Raw genomic sequence first — 21,412 nt, 5'->3', positions numbered from 1 at the left:
TTTTATACTAAGTTATACTCAGGATCAAAGCCCCTCAACCTTGTTTCTTTCTGGTTGTCTGTTCTAGTCTTGCAAAATGTCACCCTCCCTGTCTCCACTCCCCAGTGATATCTGTCACCTTCTATTACTTTTTAACTTCTCACAGACATTCCCATGCCTGATAATAGGGGAAGTTTCTGTGAGGTAATGACATCCCCAATTATCACCTTTAATGTCATTACCTTACAGAAACTTCCCCTGTTATCACCCCTATGTCATTACTTCACAGAAACTTATCTTCTCCTCTCATCCCCACTCTGTTCTAAAATTTGATTTGTCAATTTCACATGCGTTCATTTTTTTGATTGTATCACTTTGGTATATATGGTTGTGCCAATTTTCTTCCACATATTGATCTGAGGAAGTGGGTCTGGCCCACGAAAGCTCATCACCTAATAAACCATCTTCTTAGTCTTTAAAGTGCTACATAGTTCTGTCTTTTGTTTCATCCCTGATAGATGTCTGTCTAATCTGCTCTTAAATATCTCCTGTGATGGAGATTCTACAACCTCACTAATTAATTTATTCCAGTGTTTAACCACCCTGACAGTAAGGAATTTTTTCTAGTTGTCCAGATCATTTTGAATTTTGACCCTATCCTCCAAAGCACTTGCAACCCCTCCCACGTTGGTATCATCTGCAAACTTAATAATTGTATTCTCTATGCCATCATCTAAACTCATTGGTGCAGATATTGAACAGAACTGATCCCAAAACAGCTCCCTGTGGAACCCCACTTGTTTTGCCTTTCCAGCAGGATTGTGAACCGTTAATAACTACTCTCTGAGAATGATTATCTATCCGGTTATGACCCCACCTTATAGTAGCCCCATCTAGATTACATTTCCCTAGTTTATTAACAAGAAGGTCATGCGAGACTATGTCAAATGCATTACTAAATATAAATATAACACTTCCATAGCTTCTCTCTTATCCACAATGCTTGATATCCTATCAAAGAAGGCTATCGGATTGGTTTGACATGATCTGTTCTTTACAAATCCTTGCTTGCTGTTACCTAGCACCCTATTATCTTCCAGGTGTTTGCAGATGAATTCCTTAATTACTTGCTCCATTATCTTTCTTGGCCCAGAAGTTAAACTGACTGGTCTGTAGTTTCCTAGGTTGTTCTCATTTCCGTTTTTATAGATGGGTTCTATATTTGCCCTTTTCCATTCTTCTGGAATCTCTCCCGTCTTCCATGATTTTTCAAAGATAATAGCTAAAGGCTTAGACGCCTCTTCTCTTGGCTCCTTGATTACTCTAGGATGCATTTTATCAGGCCCTGTGAAGGACGTGGCCCTCTGTGGATCTGTCTACAGCACCATTGAGTGTTGGCTTGGGACCGAATACACTCATATTCAATTCCCTGTTCTGCCACAGACTTTGTGTGACTGTGGGCAAATCACTTAGGCTACATCTAGACTGCATCCCTCTGTCAGCAAAGGGATGCAAATCAAGCACTTCCAAAGTGCAAAGAAAGCCGGGATTTAAATATCCCATGCTTCATTTGCATAAAGATGGCTGCTGCTTTTTTTTAAAATAGGGCTTTTTCAGAAGAAAAACGGCAGTCTAGAGGGGATCTTTCAAAAATACAACCCTTTTTCGAAAGATCCTGTAAACCTCATTTTTGGAGGAATATAGGATCTTTCGAAAAAGAGTTGTATTTTCGAAAGATCCCCTCTAGACTGCCATTTTTTCCAAAAAAGCCCCGTTTAAAAAAAAAAAAAAGTGGCAGCCATCTTTATGCAAATGAACCGTGGGATATTTAAATCCTGGCTTCATTTGCATTTTTGATATGCCTAATCTACAGCACTCTGTCGACAGAGAGGTGTAGTCTAGACACAGCCTTAGTCTCCCAGCTGTACAGTGGGGTTGCCAGCATTTCCTGGCTTGAACGAGGGGGGTGGCATAAGAATTAATTCATTCAAGGCTGGGAGGTGCTCAAATACCCCAATGATAATGGGCATATAAGTACCTAAGAAAGACAGGAACACTGGCCCCAGGATCCCTTGTCCCAAAGTGACAGGTTAAGCACCAATGTTGTGTTTATGAGGTGAAGGTTGTGGCCTTCACAGTGTTTTAGGTTTCCTGAAAGTGGTGTGGGAGGTGAGAAACAAGATGAGGGATGTCTGAGGGGTAGTGGGCAAAACGAAGAATCCGCTCCTAGAGGTTGAGAAGGTTTCATTTCCCTTACTCCTGGTCAGTTCTATTTCCCTTACTCCTGCGGTGTCTGTTCCTAGATGGTTGCAGCTGCTCTTGGTGTGGGGAATGTCCTGCACAGATGTGAGAAGCAGGTTGCCTGGATCAAGTGGTCTGAAAGAGTGAAGGAAGTCACTTGCCTCCTTTGCTTCCAATCATCTAGTAGTGGTTTTGGTAGGGCACTGTCTTCCTTTCTCAGGGAGAAGAACTAGAAAACTGACAGGTCTTTTCTTTTTCTGATTCCATAAGGCTTCTTGGGTGCAATTTCTAAATAGACTTTAAAAATTGAATACTGTGTTTCTGGGGGGGGCGGGGGGGGGGGGCAGGAGTGAGGAGGGTAGAGTTAATAGTGGTGTCTGCATCAAAGTTGAGAGAACGTCCTCTGATGGTTCATGTTTGGGTTACTGACAAAAAATACTTCTGTCAGAACAGGGAAAAACAAGGAATTAAAACAATCAATTAAAAAGTGTATCAGCAAACTAAATTAGTTTTTAAAGGTCTATTTAAAGAAACACCTATTCAGCCACTTTATAGCAATACAAATCATTACTCACCACTTCCTCAGCCATTTTAGGAGAAGTAATTAGATTAGGTATGTGTTTATAACCCTGACAGAGGCAATGAAGATTACTTAGTCTTCTACTACTTCGAACTTTAATAAGCAACAGTAACCAATTATGTGGGTATGCTTCTATAGCACCCTTGAGAAATATACTTGCTGCAGTGTAAAATGAACTATGGGTCTTATGGCAAATGAGAGAGTCTGAGGTAAAATGCTAGCTTTCCCAGCAATATCTTGTTTTCAAGAACATGCTCACAATCCACGTTTAGATCAGCATGTAGGTGGGATTCTCAAAGTCCTAAGGGGATTTGGATGCTGTCATCCAGTTTTCAAAACATCTGCCTAAGAGATTTGAGTAGTCAATTCCTGTTAAAGCTAATGGCAGCAGCTTTGAAAATCTGAGGAATAACCTTTACAATTATTGTTAAAACCCCTAGAGTCTCCACACCATTCATATAAGAGCATAGTAACTTTCTGTTCATTTGATTTTTTTCCGTTTTTATCAAAAGCTAGCTCTTAAAATGAGGCATACCTGGGTGGTCGACAAATGCCTTTGATGTCGACACTCGCGCGTCCAGACTACTAATCTTCGCTTCATTTTCCTATGCCTGGTAGCCTCATCTACATGCCTCTGACGACAGAGGCATGTAGTCTAGACGTACCCTAATTAACAAATTGTGTTTTACAAAAATAAAAATATATACACACTCATACCTATGAAAATACAGTATAATGTCTTTGTTAAAATTTTATAATGCTGAAGAAGAAAGAACCATGAATTTAATGTCCTTGGAAATTTCCAAATTAACTTTTCTGGAAACAACACGTTTCTTTCAATGGCCCCAACTATGACTTGAAGCATCAGTCAATAACAATGTGCCCTCTAATTTTTCCATACACAAGCGGAATTAATTTTGTTATGTGCACTAATATGGAGATGGTATGTGGCAAGGGTAGGGCCAGGGGATTCAGAATATGGGAGGTAACTCATGGTTAGGGCAGAGGGTTGGGGTTAGAGGGTGTGTGACAGCTCTGACTAGGGATTTAGTCCCATCCCTCCCTAGGCTCCAAAACTAAATGCATGTGTGAAGGTATTTAGCAGTAATAGCAGAATTCTGGGTAATTCAGGTGTACTACTGAGAATATAGAGTGCTTGAAAATTGACTTCATGGTGCAGTGTCCCACCATAAAAGACAAAAATCAGTTTCCTATGCTAGGGACATAGAAGACTGGAGATTTCAGTTTTCAAAGAGCTGAAAGATGAACTAAAAGTGCCCTTTGTTCCTGCTGTGCTGCTTGTGAGTGTGCAAATGGTTAAAAATGTAAATAAAAAAACTCTGGAGATTTGAGTTTGGAAGGTGTGCTGACACCATCTTCCTTAATCAGAAAAATATGGAATAAAACCCAATGAAGGAAGATTTGCCTAAACTGAGTGACTTTCTTTGTGGTTAGGATTACCTGGATGAGATAGAGGAAGACGCAGATGACATTGTGGCCTCTCATTATCTTAGACATCGTGGAGCCTTGGCAAGTGGATTATCAACAGTAAGTTTTTCATTGGAAAACATCTAGAATTCCCTGTCTCTCACTAAACAAACAGTTTCTTGTTGAAGCAGAACTGGGCTAATGACGCAGCACACACACTGAGCATTCCATTTAATTCATTAGACATTTTTTGTAATGATTCATATCCCAGCCTCCTTCCCTGCTGCTGTTTAGTAGTAACTTTGAGTTCTTGGTGATTTCTGTGCACTGTGTTTTAGTATTCTCATCTATATAGTTAAAATCCCATTATCTACAATCCCTAATGATGCAAAGATCCATTTGTTGTTTATAGTGTAGCTATCCTCCCTGCACACTAGTGATTTGAGAGCTGGTCTCCAGAGGCACTGAGCACTTTGCAGAAGGTGTTGAGTGCCCTCACCTTGAAATGGTCCCAAAAGAAGTATGGAAGGGACACTGAATACCATGTTCTTAATAGTAATTAATTTTAACTGTGATGCAAAAAATGAGAAATTACAACTTAAAAAATAGAGTAGTAAATCTGAAACATCTGGTCAATCAAGATTCTCTGTCAAAATGAGCAAACTTAGAATAGCTGACACTGATATAAAGAGATAGTATGGCTTTAAAAGAAAATCCTCTGTCACTTGTAATGATAATCCTCTGATCAGAAGGATGTCAAACATCAGGAAAGAAAATGCTTATATTTGATTCTTTTTTAATAGTTTTGTTAATAGGTGGCAGTGGAAATTTCCCAAGTTCTGAGGCATTAGAAAGGGAAGAGACACACAGATATCCTTATGATAGAAAAGATTTTAATTGATAGTTGAAGGATTGAGGCTGTTGTTTGTGGGTAAGGAGGGAAGGAGTAAATTATTGCCATTGTTCATGCGCTCCTGACAAGTGATAAAGTGAGATACTACCAAGCTTATGCTTAGAGAGAATAAAAATAGGGATTTGTAGTGTGCAGTGAGCTCAGTTTTTCAGAGTTAGCTTAAGTGTACTGGTTGACTTACATCCTTTTTATTTCATTAGAATGGGATCTCACCTTGTTTTGTCTCTCCTTCCTTCTCATTGCAGCCTTTGAGGAGGTTGTGATTGGTTGGGCTCACTTTGAGAAAAGCCGAGTAGCTTTTTAAACTCCCAACAATTTACAAGTGCTTTCCTTTGTGCATTGGGATTATGTGCTAGTAGCCTCAAAACTCATATGGAGTTGGTACTAATGGTGGCTCTGACCATCCTCATATATTCCATTCTCTAGGCAACATAGTCCAGCATGACTCATATGTTTTATGCCATTTCATATGTCTAGAGTAAAATATTTGGGGATCAGATCTGCAGAGAACATTTTTGCTTTCCATTATAACTACTGTATGCCTCTGCAACTCATTCCCATAACACACTACAAACTATAGCCAGTAGCTGGAACACACACTACTACCTCTTCACTGAGTACAAAGTCTGCAACCACCTCAGATCCTCCTGCTGTCTGTAAAGTGAAACCACAGCAGTTGCAGATAAACCACCTTGCTTCTGCCAGTCACTTCTCCCAGTTAAGCTGCATGCCTTCTCTCATTTTACAGCAGCTGCAGAGTCCACAGCTCTATGTGTCGCAGTCTGCAGCAGGTAATAGTGTTTGTGAGGTTGGGAAGGAAATGTGCTACCTTGTTCTTTGTGTTCTTTGGAATTCAGTTAGACAAGTTGATAGGAAAATAACATAGTACAACGCATATGTAATTATCTTGGAAGCTGATGATAAACTTTTAAGTTATTACATTCTCTATGGAAAAGAGAAGACTGAGAGGGGACATGATAGCATCTTTCAGGTTTTAAGGAGGAAGGAAAATTATTCTCCTTAACTTCTCATGATAGGACGAGAAGCAATGGGTTTAAATTGCAGCAAGGGAATTTAGGTTGGATGGTAGAAAAAAATTCCTGTGTGTCAGGGTTGTTAAACAGTTGCCTAGGGAGGTTGTGAAATCTCCATTCTTGGAGATATTTAAGAGCAGGTTAGATAAACATCTATCATGGATGATCTAGATGGTGCATGGTCCTGCCATTAAGGCAGAGGGCTGGACTTGATGACCTCTTGAGGTCCCTTCCAGTTCTTCTATTCTGTGAACCAGATTCTTAGTTCTAACAAAGCTGCTTTTTGCTATTCCAGCAGTGAAAATCAGCCTTAAATTAAGTGATCAGATGTGCATTCCCTTAGAGCAGGAGAATACCTGATGGAATAAAGGTTGGTGTAATCATCTCTACACAAGGGCTGTGTCTACACTGAGCCACTTATTCCGGAAAAGCAGCCGCTTTTCCGGAATAACTTGCCAGCTGTCTACACTGGCCGCTTGCTTTTCCGGAAAAGCAATGACGATCTACTGTAAAATTGTCAGTGTTTTTCCGGAAAAACTATGCTGCTCCCGTTCGGGCAAAAGTCCTTTTCCGGAAAAACTGTTCCAGAAAAGTGCCAGTGTAGACAGCACAGTAGTCTTTTCCGGAAAAAAGCCCAGATCGCGAAAATGACGATCGGGGCTTTTTTCCAGAAAAGCGCGTCTACATTGGCCACGGACGCTTTTCCGGAAAAGCATCCTGCCAATGTAAATGCGCTTTTTCCAGAAATACTTCTAATGGAAAACTGTTCCATTTTAAGCATTTCCGGAAAAGGGTGCCAGTGTAGACGTAGCCAATCAATTTATACTCACTGAAATAGGAGGCAAGCTGGTGGGAGTGGTTGGTGCACATAAATTAGAGCCATCTTTAGGCTTTTATAACTAACTTCTGAGATCTGATGACTGACTGACTCCCCAGCAGCTCCAGAGACTGGGAGATTGCAAAAGTGCCATCCTTGCCCCACCCTCTCTTACATCTTATGCCAGGAGAGCTGTGTGAGACCCAAGATTGTGGCAAATAGGGATATAAAATCCCATTTAATTGGTTACATGGTAGCCAGGTAACCAATTAAAGAGGGGGCGGGAGGGGGAAGATGCTTCAGCCCAGCTGGGCTGGAGTGCCCTCCTGCTCCTGCCACCTGTGGTGACCAGGCTGGAGAAGCCCCACCCTGGACAGTGACTGTTCTGGCGGGCTGGAGTTCTCCCCAACTGCAGTGGACCCTGCAGGACTGGAGCAGCCCCCTGCTCGTGGTGGGTGGAAAGCTGCTCCAGCCCTCACAGGTTAATTGGAACCAGTAAGTGTCACCCAATAAGGGCGAGGCTTATTGGTTAACCATTTGAATCCATAGTGGCAAATATACACAGTGCCAGTGGAATGCAGCAATCTCTGGGTTGGAGGGTGGCAGTTAGTGATCTGGACATTTGATGTAAAGGAAATTTTGGACCACAACACTAGGAAATTAACTCTTTTTATGGAGTGTGATATTGCATTTTTAATGCTCCACACAAAGTGGACAGAATTCCGTCAGAGGTCATCTCTAAAAGACGTGCAGTCAGTTGCCAGCATGGTATTCAGCTTGCTTTGGAAAGAGAAAGGGCTGAGTCAAACTTCAGATTCCAGTGTCCCAAGGAATTCAAGGAATCGGAGTAAAGAGGTTTGGGTACTTCAGGCCAGATCAGCCCCTAGTAAGCAACTGTAACTGAATCAAAATCAATTGAATTACACCCACTTAAACAAGGTTGAATTTGATTCAGTGCCAACACCAAAGGCTTACTAGTCTATAGGTTTTATAGATTAATTTCTTTCCTTGGTCTTCTGAACCCTAAGACATGATTTGCAGAAGCTCATACTCTTTTGGTAAGGGCCCTTAAATGGTATCCGTATTTAATGAACATTTTTCATGGCGCTTTCAGCACCAGCTTTTTTCTTTCTATATGGATTCCTTTTGACCATTCTCCTAATCTAAATGCAGCCTTCCTTCTGCAATAGAACTGAGATGATCTCATGCCTCAGTGCTCCTTTCCTCTTCACGTCCATCCCAGCATGCTTATTAAAATCACTGCATGATACGGTAATGGAAAAGCTTCTATCAGCAAGCAGCTTTTCTTCCCTCCTGGTGGGGATCAGTCTTCCAAGTCTGTTGTGACTTACTCTGAATGTATATCATTGATTATATTCCTTATCTTTAATATTCATGCATTTCTGATTTTATTTAGTTTATTCTGTGCATCTCATCCTTCAACGTTGTTCAAATTTGCTTGAGGATGAATTTTAGCCTCTGATAATGTATTACTAGTTACTGTACTGTGGCCTAAAATAAACCTGTAAATGCAAAATATGCTCTAATTTTATAGAAAGCCAAGTAAGGAGATTAGCGCGTAGAAACTTATTTGCTCCGAAAATCAAAACCACAGTATTTTGGCTAAAAGTGAAGAGATTATTTTTCGTGGGTTCCTCCATTGGACATCATAACTTGTCATGATATGGCATCAGAATGATTTCTTGTTCCAGTGTCTTATATTTTACCAATAAGATGTAAAATGCTAAGCTGATAAATACAGGGGCTTAGGTGTTTAGTAAAATGAAATTCAGCACTCTTTGTGGTATTTGCGACTTACAGTTATCACATGATTATATTTTCTTTAAACAATATTTATCATATTTAACACAACTCTCAGCATAAATCCCACAAAACAAAAGGGTTTTATTGTAAGAAGTGAAATATTTCAATTATCAAATGTTTTCTAAATTAGTCTTTGTGATTTTATGAATGGTTTGTTAGGAATGCAGGGATTTTCTGTTTCAATTCTGGACTCTACTTGTGACTGCTTTAGCTATGTTCATTTCCCCATGTATTCCTCAACAGATTAAAAAACGGGCTCAGATTAATCAAAGAACAATTATTTTTTTCCACAGATTTAACATAAACATGTGAGGAACAGATTTTCAAAGGCTGTCACTTATATCAGTACATTTATGTTACATGAGTAAATATATATTTTTGTGCACAGAATAAATAATTACATTCAAATTTAAATGACCCCATTTTATGTGCATAATGATTGAGATGTATAAATATTAGGGGTGCACCGTAGATAACACCCTTCAAAATGTAGCCCTAAGTGTATTGAAACTAGATGGAAATCTAATCAGTAATGCAGACTATTGATTGCATGGTGATCTGAACCAGTCCTATCGTAGGAATTTGAGCCAATGTGTATAAATTACTACAAATACCTTGTTCTGACTAGAAAGTGGTAGCTCCATATCCTTCTAGTGTCATAGCAGAACTGCAGTACAAAACACACAGATAGCAAGAAAGAGCCAGAGCACTTTTATGATGTATAAAATTAACATCAGACTTTTTCTCTTAAAAAAAAAAAAGTTACTTCCTGGGTGTGTGGTGTGTTTTTTGGGGGGGAGGGGGAGGGGTTTAAGATTTGAGGTATCAATAATATCCACACTGGCCCTTCCTTTTCTTTCTTTGCTGCAGGACCTTAGCAAGATGTTTGGAGGGCCTAACCAGTAATATCACAAGAGGTTATTGCTTAAGTTGTGCCTCAGACATTCTCCCTCTGATTAGAAAGGAACTGGTGATCAATTTATAAACTCCTGTGACCTCACTGGTGAGCAGTGTTCCCTCTAAATTGGAGGCAGCACAGCTTCACAGGTGATTAATCTGCCCAGCCCAGTCAGTCATCTCCATTCATGGAGCCTTGAGCCTCTGACTGGGTGGGGCTGATTAATTACCTGTGAAGCTGTGCTGTTGCACAGCTTCCAGGGAACACTGCTGGGGAGACCCTTCAGTCACCTTGCCAAGGTCTTTCATCAGCAAGAGGAAAATGAGCCTGGGATATTCTTGTTATGTCATTTTTTCACAAAATTTGGGGCCCATTTTAAAGGAATAATGAAAGGTAATGCGGGAAAAAGGTTGTGTTTATATGTAGCCTTAAAAACGCCACAGAATTAACCTCTCAACCTGCAAGTATTAGGAAAAGCTTGATCTAATCACAATTCTAGTTTCTTATGAAGGCCCCAGTGCTGCAAACTCTTACGTAGACACTTAAATGTTCACACAAGACCACTAATTTCAATGGGAATATTCACATACAGAATTGACTCATGTGTTTCCAGGATTAAGGACCAAATTGCAAATCTGTCTGACAAGCTGGTATTCACATTTAATTTGTTTGGTGCTACTTTAGTACTACAGATTCTGTCTAAGTTTGCAACTAACTTATATTGCTCCAGTTAAGTAGGTGACACTTTTTCACTTGTTAGATGGTTATGGAATTCATTAGTGGAGGGGGATTTAATTACACCTTAGTCCCTCACTGCTAAAAGTACTATAGCACTATGGTTTAGCAGCACCTCACTACATGTTGAACCTCTCTAATCCAGCCCTTGGGACCTGACCAGTTCTGAACCAGAGAATTTTCCAGACCATGGGAGGTCAATATTGTTTAGCAGCATTACCAACACTTCCACTGCTTACTGGGCTTTCAGAGGACATTGAGGGGTAAATTAGAGCTAAATAACAGCACAGAACACTGAGAGCCAGGACTGCTGGCTGTAAACAAACTTCATGGGACCGCAGGAAATTTGGTCACACCCATGAAAAGTGAACATCCAGCTAATCAAAATCATTCTGGATGACAGATGTTTCCAGACCAGAGATGTTTCCAGACTAGAGAAGTTCAACCTGTGCTATACATACCTGTGTAGTCTGTAGAGCTTGTCATTGCTTTTCTGAATTCTTACTGCAGCTTTCTAATGCTATTTTCTTTTGACCTTTGCACTGTCTTCCTGAAAGAACTTTTCTGAAGGCTCTGACAGGAAATGCTCCTTCTTAAATGTACCTGAAGCAGATGGTGATACTGTGAGTTTTCTTGCTTCCTCTGAATTGCTTTCCTGGTATTCTAGAGTTTCCCTCTCATTCCTTCTCATTTTCTTTTTGGTTGAGAACTTTTTAGTGGCTGATATAGGCTTTATACATACAACAGTTTAGCGACACCAAACATTAGATATGTTTTTGATCAATATTACTTAACAACCCAACACAAAATGTATGTCAGACTTTTTAAAAATGGGTTTCTACAGCGTACGAACTGTTTCATTTTTGTATTACAAAGATTTCATTCTTTCCCAGTAAGTGTATTAGGGACAATTAAAAAATTGGTGACATGTGTTTGTGCTCTTAGAAGTACCCATGATTAGGTGACATTACTGTAAAAAGGTATATGTTTTTATGTCCTTTCCATTAGGGGGTTTCACATCATTTCTTCTGATGCATCTGGTACTGACCACTGCCTAAGACAGCATACTGACTGAGAGGAACCATTGGGGTGCCCAAGTGTGGCACTTCTCTGTTTCTGGGGCTTGCTATGTGATCATAGACAATTTACTTAATGTCTGTGTTACTCAGCTGCCCCATTGAGAAATGGTGATTGTACCAACTTACCCACCTTTATAAGTCACTTTGAGTTTAACATCTGAAGAAACACTGTGCAGGCATTTGAGATATTGTGATACCTTTCTATAGCAAGCAAGTGATAATTCTGTTTGGCCTTTGATATCCTAGTTTTCATAGCAGGTTCAGCAGAACAGTAATTGCAGGGCTTTCATTATTTGAAAAAAAGCTGGTTCTGCAAAGAGAATGATTGAGCTTCCAAGTCATCTTCTTGGTCTTTATTTCAGACTAGCATTAACAGCATGATGAGTGTTTACAGTGAAACTGGGGACTATGGCAACGTGAAAGTCAGTGGGGAAATACTTCTCCACATCAACTACAGCTACAAAACTGGTGCCCTAAACATCCTGGTAAAAAACTGCAGAAACCTGGCCATAGCAGATGAAAAGAAGCAAAGAACAGATCCGTAAGCACAGAGAATTTTCTTCTTGCCTTTCCTACAAGTGCGAACATTTCTGGTGTGGTTTTGCCAGTTGGCTTCCACAGACTTGGTTGTTTTTATTCTCTGGTAATAATTTACTTCTTGATCTGCAGCTATGTCAAAGCATACCTTCTGCCAGACAAATCTCGCCAAAGTAAACGCAAGACCAAAATCAAAAGTAACACCACTAATCCAGAGTTTAATGAAACACTAAAGGTGAGAGCACTGACATGCCTGTAATCCAAGCTAAACTTTGCCATTAAATTAATTTGTTTTTTCATTTATTTATACCACAGATTGGAAAATTGATTTTAAACATTGGGAAATGAAGTTTAAAATGAAAATATTTGAGTTAAAATCTCTAGCTGTCATAATGATTGAAGCTTTTGGCTTTTTAGTATTGAGGGAGAGTATTTATTTTGTTTTTCCTTTCCAGGTACAACATAACTTTTAAAATTAAACCATTTCCTTTTTACAGTTTCATGGGTGTGTTTCACAGCCCTTAAAATCCCCTCTCTGTGAGTTTCTAAGCAAGGGTGATGGGAGTTTGTAAAGTATCTAAATGACCTCACAAGTCCAATTGAAAGTCAGTGGGATTTATACTCTGAAGTCCTTCAGACCTTTGAAAATCCCACCTCAAATGTTTAATTTTTTTTTCTATAGAGGCTAATAAAAATGTGTAAAGAAGTTTCCTTTTAAAGGGGCTAACATAACTTTTCAGCCAGTATAGTTGGCCTACGCTGGCTATAAAATCATTTTAAAACTATATATCCCTGGTCTGGCCAGACTGCTTACCAAGGGGAGACCTGTTTTATAGAACTATTTGTAAAATGGTTTATAGTATAGTTGAGTCTGGTCTGCACCGGGGAAAAATGAGTGAGTATCCATCTCATATCTAATGCTGTTCTGTAGCTCAATCCTAACATGATTTCCAAACTTCGTATAAAAGGGCCCTTATAATCTGATGACATGTTATATATGTGTTTGTGTGTGTTCTGACAAAGGTGGCTTACTCAGACTTGTGAGTAAGAGCTAAAATAGCTAGATTCAGTAGCAGAAGAACTGTTTGTCCTAACTGTTCCCATTATTATCATATAAAAACTCTCTTAGAATTGATCCTTTTGGCCTTTTCAGGCTTTCAAGACAAAGTCTCATCATTTTAACGGGGTAACTGCTGGCTTTTTACAATCTGCTAGTTAATATATCTATTTTAAGTGTTATCACTGTAACCATATGGACTTTTGAAAAATTGTGGACATTCTTTACTGAGAAGAGGGTGAATTTTATTTAGATAACTTATTAAAGATGCTGCCAACTTTTTTTAAGGCTCTTTGTTATAGAATAGACTTTTATCTTAATGATTCTATTTAATTAATGTGGAACCTACTTTGTAAAAATTAAATAAATATTAATTAAGTAGTTTCCTTTTCAGTGAAAATTACCCTGGTAAAGAAATAATACAGATAAATGACAAAACAACAAAAATAATGTAAAAAGGTACAGTCAGGCTGGATGGTGAACAATTCTCCTTTATAGATTTCTCTTGAATAATAGCTTCCTGTATCTGAATTGATCTTTACTTGTAAGGAAAATAGATGTTTCTTCCATGTCTCATTAGTCAGCTACCATAGAGTTAGGTTAGTATGTTTATTATATAGTGCCGTTATGGAACTGGACTTGACTCTCATTAAATAGTTTCTTTACTCTGTTTTTCTTTTAATAGTATGTCATCAGTCATACACAGCTAGAGACCAGGACCTTACAGCTTTCTGTCTGGCACTATGACAGATTTGGGCACAACAGCTTTCTTGGGGAGGTAGAAATTCCTTTGGACTCCTGGAATTTTGAAAATCAGGCAGATGAATGGTTTGTGCTTCAACCCAAGGTGAGGCTCTCTAGTTTCAGTGGAATAACAGTAAAGCAAAATCAGTGAGGTTTTGTTTTTTCTCTCACTGCTGTGACACTGCAAAATGATATATTTCTAATAAACTACTTTGGGGATGGACCTGTAAAAGAAATAACACTTCTAACAAAACAACACATATGGTAAGTATATATATGAATGCCCATTCATAACTAAACAAAACCAATTAAAGAAATGAACATACACAGAGAGCCATCCCTGTGGGGAGAACTAGGGCCTGGGACAACCTCCCCCTCTAACCCAGGCCCTGCACCCCTCTTACTGCCCCTACTCCATCCCCATCATGTCTTTTCCCACCCCTCGTCTGACTCCATTCCATCTCTTCCTCAGCCCCCCCCCCCCCCAACTCCTCTTCTCCTGGACAATTCCTGGAGCCAGCAAGGCAGAACGGGGCCAGTGGCACTGCCCATGCTCTCTGTCCTGTGGCTCTTTGCTCTGCGTGGGCCTGGGGCAACAGCCCCGAACCCTCCAATGGATGGGACAGCTCTACAGACACATACATCCAATAGTAAATGCAGCCCAAAGGACCTGTTAAAGAAATAGCACATGAAGCAATGGACCGCTTTCAAACAATCACCTGCTAGCCTCTCAAACAGCACCTTTCTTTGTGAATCATTTTTAAGCAATTAACCATTTTCTATGGTAGTGAGGTTCAACATTGCTCTTTTATACATGCTGAGTAGATAGGAAGGTATAGTATCCTGCTATTTGGTACACAAGCCAGAAACTCTATAGAATAAGGCATCTTTAGTGCTTAACTCTGTCTTCTGACACCTCACTAGAGAGGAGCTAAAGTGTTTGTTTTTGGAACTGGAGCAACTCTAAAGAGTTGTTATAAATGTTAAGATTATATGCTTCTAATATGCTTACTGCTCTAGTAGCCAGAGTTCTCTAGCCCTGCTCAGGCATCCACTTTATAACTGCATATATACCAGTGGCTATCAAAGGAATTATGGGCTCTATGGGAAATGGCAGTGGCAAAACCTCATCCATCGCTTCTTTCAGGAGAGTGCCTGTCTCTAAAAACTGTGGAGTGATGAAATGGGTGTTATTCTATACCTTCACAGAACATCTTGCAATCACTAGAGAGACTGCCTCTGATGTCATCTTCAGCTCTGTCATCTCTAAGTGACCAGACTCTGAAGCCCCAGCCTTCTAGTAGGGATATTACTGGGTAGTCACCTACAGAGGAGTATCCGTAGGGACACTATTCAAAGTAGTAGTAATTACTTGTCTTGTGCAGTAATGATGGTTCTTTAAGATGTATGTCCATATGGATGTTCTACAATCCACTCTCCTTCTGCGGGGGGAGAGGTGGTTAGTCTGCCTGATCTGGCTAGCCTCGTGGCAAGGCATGAGGAGAGACAGCACACATGTGTGGGTCTAACCGACACTGTTACTGAAGTGCTCTAATCAGCAGCGCAGAGACAAAGCACGCCTATAGTGAAGCACCCCACAGAAGGACGCATCTCATAGAATCATCATGATTGCCCCAGGTGAATAATTACTTTCTCTGTAGTCAGCACCCTGCACTAGCTAGACACAAATGCTTTCCATGGGAATTTGCATATCTTCTTCTGATCTCACTTTTGAAAGCAGAGCTTTTGAAAGTGAAAGTAGTAGGATTTTTTTTTTTTGGCAACTCTCTCCTCCCCCTCCCCCCCCGAAAAGCCACGTAAACCTCATTGTCTGAGGAAGAACGGTTTTTTGAAAAAGAGGAGGGGAGTTGCTGAAAAAAATGCATCCTGATTAATGCTTTCAAAAGTGCTTTCAAAATGTTTTCAAAAGTGAGATTGGAAGAAAGATATGCGAATTCCTGCGGAATTTGCATATCCTCTTTCGAAACTTCAGTGTAGCCTAGACATAGCCTTACTGATAAATTATCATGAGCAGTGCTTTTCCCAGCTTGGTTCCATGATGGCCTGCCCTGGAGCAGAGGGCACATTTATCAGCATTCCTATTTCTTTGTACCAGCCCTGGAGCAGTGTAGAATTTTGCACTTATTTAGAATTGAGAATTTTACAAAGAGACACACATTTTGTGTGCAGGCTAATCATAATGTTACATTATGAAACTACTGGACTGTAAGAGTTGTGACTCGGTGTCTGTTCTACTTCACATCATTTTAGTTTTGTTTTTTTTAATTGTAACACCGAAGGCACTGATGGAGCTCTTTCACTCAGACCAAAAAGTAAAGAGGTCTGAGCATTTCAGCCATTCCAGCTAGGAAATGCTGTGTGATTATTTCCAAACTCGTTATAAGAGTTATTAATTCTATCTCATTTCCAAGTAAAAGAGAACGAGAATATGTCTCCTTTGTCTGCCAGGATGATCTGGATAATGTTTACAGAGATAATGTTTCTCCATGTTCAATGAAAGTAGGACAAGAAATAATGGGCTTAATCGATAGCAAGGGAGATTTAGGTTAGCTATTAAGAAAAATTTCTAACCATAATGGGAGTTAAGTTCTGGAATAAGTTTATAAAGGAGTCTGTAGACTCCAACTTATTGGAGGTTTTTAAGAACCGGTTGGACAGACATCTGTCAGACTGGTCAAGGTTTACTAGGTCCTGCCTCAGTGCAGAGGGCTACCCTACTTGACTGTTCATGGGCTCTTACAGCCTGACCGTTTCTATGATTTGTCTGTTTTTGTAGGCAGAACTCAGTTCATTGTAGGCAAATAAGAGATTTTTCTGAATGACAGATTATTGCAAGCAGCATTAAGGACAGGTTTTATTTATACATATGCTAGGCAGAATACTGTCCTACAATATGAACTCCATGTCTCTGTCAAGAGTGCTAAGGGGTGACATTTGTTGTAATCTGATGCTACTTAGCTGTTTTAATAAAAAAAAAGTTGAGGATTAAGATCCATGTATCCTCTTAGCATGCGATGATCAATCCTCTTAGGGGTGTGTGGTCAGATCAGAACAGTTGGGAGAAGAGCTTTAGGGTTAAAGTTCAGGATTGGGGATTGGGAGACGTGTGTGTTATTTCCAGGAAAATCAGGGCCTTAACTTCTGTGCTTCACTTCCCCCATCTGTGAAATGGGGGGAATTTATTATTTCCACAGTGAAGCTTCCTTGATGGCCAGGGTTTATTCAAATGAAATTTCCGCCTATAGTCAGGTTATTCCACAATTTTCCACTACAAGGTTTATTGCATCTTCCTCTAAATCCCATCCCTGTATATGATGGCAGGATCTAGCCCTAAATATTTTTATTAATCAGGTAATAGTGCCTTTACCTGCAGTTTAGCTTCTTGTGTATTTCTGTCTGAGGCTGGGACTTTTTCCCCCCCAAACCGTAAAATTATTTACCTAGTAATTGGGATCAGTAGGCAAGTTGGATAAGTTTTGGATGTATATTATCACCAGTATAATTATTTCATCAGCAATGTAGTACCTCGATGCAGTGCTCAGACTGTAATTCTAGGTATTGTCCAGTCACTCAGTGTTGTCATACTGCACAGCAGTGTTCCATATAAGCTGTGCTCTTCTGTAGCCTCTCAGGAGAGATTGAAATACTAGCCAACTGATTAACAGAGCTCCCATAGCTAGGTTTTTGTTTTTCTTTATACTGGTGGTGCACATTCACAAATGCCTTGGTGCACATAAAATTTATTCCACAGTGGATGGAAAAAGATTAAAAGGAACATTGCTGGGCAGCATTTTATGTATCATAGATTCATAGAACTGTAGTGACAAAAGAGATCTGGAACGGTCAAAAAGTCCAGTTGTCTGCATTGAGATAGGACCAAGTAATCCTAGACTATCCCTGACAGGTGTCTGCCCAACCTGTCCTTAAAACCCCCAGTAATGGAAATGCCACAACCTCCCTTAGAGGCCTGTGCCAGATTCCTCCCTCCTAATAGTTACAAAGTTTCTCTTAATATCTAACCTCATTCTCCCTTGCAGCAGATTAAGTCCATGAGATCTGAATCTAACACATGCTTAAATGCAAGTTTCTGAAGCCAATTTATAAACTCTGTTTCCATGAGTTGTCACGCTGCCATCAATGGAGCTGCCTGTGAAAGCAAAGTTAGGTACATGCTTAAATGTTCCACATGATTGGGAGCTTAATGATGTTTCATGGGCAATTTCTCTTCTGTATTCCACTTCTTTAGGAGAAAACACTCTTTACTGACATATTTATTTATTTTATGGGTAAGAGAGACCTACCAAACTAGTTAGTTTCTAAACATGAGCTTATAATTAGTTATTTTAATTAAAAAATGCTAATCTAATATTGCTTTCAATTAATGTGCTATAAAAAAGCATAGCGCATACTCTTGGATTGGGTTTAGAAATTTAATGGAAAAAGAGATGCGGAAAGTTGAGAAATGATATTTGAGAAGTAATATTTATTTCTGTAAATCTCTTTTTTTCCCCCCCTTTCAAGGACAGATTATGCCCCCTTGTTCCAAGAATAATTCTACTGAAATCTGTGGGGCTAGTTACGGAGTAAGGTATTAATCAACATGAATGAGTGTCATCAAAAACTGCCCCATAAAGTAGCTACAGTTTATGTATCCAGTTTACTTTGACCTCTTTGTTTGCTGTGACATGGGTTGGAACTTTTCCTTCATTCTAACAAACCATATTTCTCTCCTATGTATATTTATCAAATAGCTTCTAGTGTGAGGCACGTGACATCTGCTCTTCTGAGCTTTTTTGCATTCCCTAGACTATGAAATTTTCAAAAATGTGGTTGTCTGCATTCAGTTAGTGAAGGCTATTTCGCTGTGAGCTTTGTACAGTGACATGACCTGTTTATGAAGCATATATCATGGATTACTTATAGAATACAAATAATTGAAAATTAATGAATAAATTATTAAGATTAGATGGATTTCTGTTTTTTTCCCCTCTCCATTAGCTGGAGGTTGCAGCAGATGTTGGGCTTCAATATAAAGGAGAGCTGATAGTTGTTTTACGCTACATTCCCCCTGAGAAGAATCTAATGCTTCCACTTGGACAGTTTCAAGGTAAAATGAATATTGAGGGCAGCATTTAACAACACCCTCTGAGTACTGCAGAGAGGTGAAGTTCTGTGGCAGTGAAGTAGGTACCCTGTATCTGAGGAAATTTTCAAAACAAAGATGCTTCTTCCCTTCCCCCTGTAATGAGACAGCATTTATACACCATTAGGAGGTAATGCAGCAGAATGATGGCTGTGACATGATTGAAACGGCCGAGCTGGTCAATAGCCACAGTCATTAGCCATAGCAGTTTTCTAATCCAGAGTTATTGCTGTGTTTTACATTGTGTTCTTGTTTTAAGCAGTGCATAGCTGGTCAAAGTAATAGGGTTACTACAGTTCCTCTCAGGGGAGCAACCTTAGTGACACATATCTCACTGTTCAGACCCTTTTCACACTATTTAATCTACATTTTCCTTTGCTCAGTTTCATCCCATTCTTCCTGCTGTTATTATATCTCTTAGCATCCCATTAGACTTGTTTAGGGCGGTCCATTATAACCCTCTGAAATGGGTAGTGTTTCTTCAGAGGAAAATATAATTAGTTACTACATGTACTACAGTAGTGTCCAGAGAAGTAATGATCCAAATAGGTAGAAGTGATCAGATAGTAATTCTGTCCTTAGACACTCACAGTTTGAGCACAAGAGGAATTTATTGCCAAAAGACACAATACTACTTTGCAAGAATTGGTAGCAAGTTAGGCTCTTTTCTCAGATTAATTCCATTTAGTCTGTTAGCAGAAAATTCCAAGTCCTCCGCTATAATCTGATAGTCTTTGGTCTGAGGAAGCCAGTTGTTCCATGTTGTAATTTGTATGCATCTGATTTCTTGAATTCTTAAATATTCATCTTATTTACAAAGTACTGCGACAACACAGAAGTGAACTGATGGCCTTCACAGCACATGGAGCTGAGCAGTTTTTAAATTCACTAATCTAGATTTTAATTAAATTAATTTTTGAAAACTTATTTTGAATGGAAATAAATGATATCACTTGTCCAGGATGATACAGGTTAGGATTTCTGGAACAGGGAAGGTCGTGCTGCCACCAGACTAGGGCTCCGACCTGCCCCCGCTGCTGCCCCAATCCCCAGGACTCTCTTGATACCACCGGCCCCACTGCTGCCAGGGCCGTAGCCCCACTGCCGGAGCTCCACAACCAGGGCGGAGCTCCACAGCCAGGGCAGAGCTCCGCAGCTGCCTGGCTCCGCGACAGGAGCTGGAGCTCCACAGCTGGAGCCAGGACTTCCTGAGTGCTGCTGTTGCTGGAGCACCCAGGCTGCTGAAGCCAGAAGGGGGTTGGCTGGAGCTCCACATCTGGGGCAGGGCCTGAGCTCCCTGGCTGCTGTTGGGGTTAGAGCTGCTGCCAAGCTGGGGCTTCCTGGCTGCTGGTGCCAGGGAGCTCCACTGGGACCAGAACTCCCTGCTGTGCTCCCCATCTACACACCCCTCCCCCCCGACACTGGGCTCCCAGATGAGTCGCTGGTGCCCCCTACCGTGCTCCTTCCCGGCCACCAGCCCTCCTTGTTCCTGGGCTCTTTGGTCCAGGAACATCAATGGTTCATGGGGTTCCTGCTGATAAACCTGTTAGAAACTGTAGCAGCTGTTCAGTGTCAGCATGCTTATTCTATTGCTCAAAGTGAGAGGCTGTTCTTTGTAAGGAATGTCTACGCTATCCGGCTTTTAGGGCAAGGCTGTGTTGACACAGCCCTTTGTTGCTAAAGGTCAGCATGTGTGAATGCTGTTTGTTAGAATACTTCTAGCCCTGACCAAGAGCTTTCGCTTTGTCAGCAGGAGAGTGAATAACAAAGGTTTTGTCAATCAATTGCAAGTGTAGATGTAGCCTAAACTGTCTGTGTTAGGGTTGCCAAGTGGTTTAACTAAAAATACCGAACTTCGCCCCGCCCCCAAAAAAAACACTGGGAAAAAATTCTGTTGAGTAAAAAAAAGAAGGAGACCAAAGTTGTTGGGGGGCTGGGGAAGGACTTTGACAGCAGTTATTAAGCAAAAAAATAAAATAAAGCATGGCCCCTTTAAGAAAAGGCTTTTTGCCAGTGTCCATCTTGTTTTTCTGCTCCAGCCATAAGACAGCCCTGCAGAACCAGGTAAGCAGGGGGTGGGAGGGCCCCGGGGCTGGGACTAGTTGCTGAGGGTTTGTAGGGTTGCCAGGTGTCTGGTATTTTTGCCTCCTGGCAGGGAGAAAAAAACAGAAAATACCAGACATTTTAGGTGTCTTGTATTTTCTGAATTTTTTTTTTACTGGACAGGAAGCAAAAATACTGGACTGTCTGGGTCAATACCGGACACCTGGCAACCTTAGTCTGCATGCAGCCAGGTCTCTCTTCTGCAGTGAACTTGTACCCTATACGTTTGGATAGCAGACTTTTAGATGTTTCAGGTTCTGACTATGGGAGGAGGCTGTC

General features: G+C 40.4%; 1 protein-coding gene across 4 annotated transcripts in view; it reads left to right on the top strand.

Moving 5' to 3' along the window:
• The window catches only part of SYTL5 (synaptotagmin like 5), a 153,719-nt gene that overhangs the window by 119,961 nt on the left and 12,346 nt on the right, over positions 1-21,412 (top strand). For all 4 annotated transcript variants that reach the window (XM_089774612.1, XM_089774611.1, XM_089774615.1 and 1 more), the window contains exons 10-14: positions 4,256-4,348; positions 11,891-12,069; positions 12,198-12,300; positions 13,808-13,969; positions 18,886-18,994. In XM_089774612.1, the coding sequence (XP_089630738.1) occupies positions 4,256-4,348; positions 11,891-12,069; positions 12,198-12,300; positions 13,808-13,969; positions 18,886-18,994 (646 nt within the window). The remainder of the gene's footprint in view (positions 1-4,255; positions 4,349-11,890; positions 12,070-12,197; positions 12,301-13,807; positions 13,970-18,885; positions 18,995-21,412) is intronic.

Source organism: Pelodiscus sinensis, chromosome 1 (genome assembly GCF_052426305.1).
Source record: "Pelodiscus sinensis isolate ZL-2025 chromosome 1, ASM5242630v1, whole genome shotgun sequence".
Taxonomy (NCBI): Eukaryota; Metazoa; Chordata; order Testudines; family Trionychidae; genus Pelodiscus; species Pelodiscus sinensis.
Note: the sequence above shows the minus strand (reverse complement) of the source record. Positions and strands in the feature narration are given on the sequence as shown.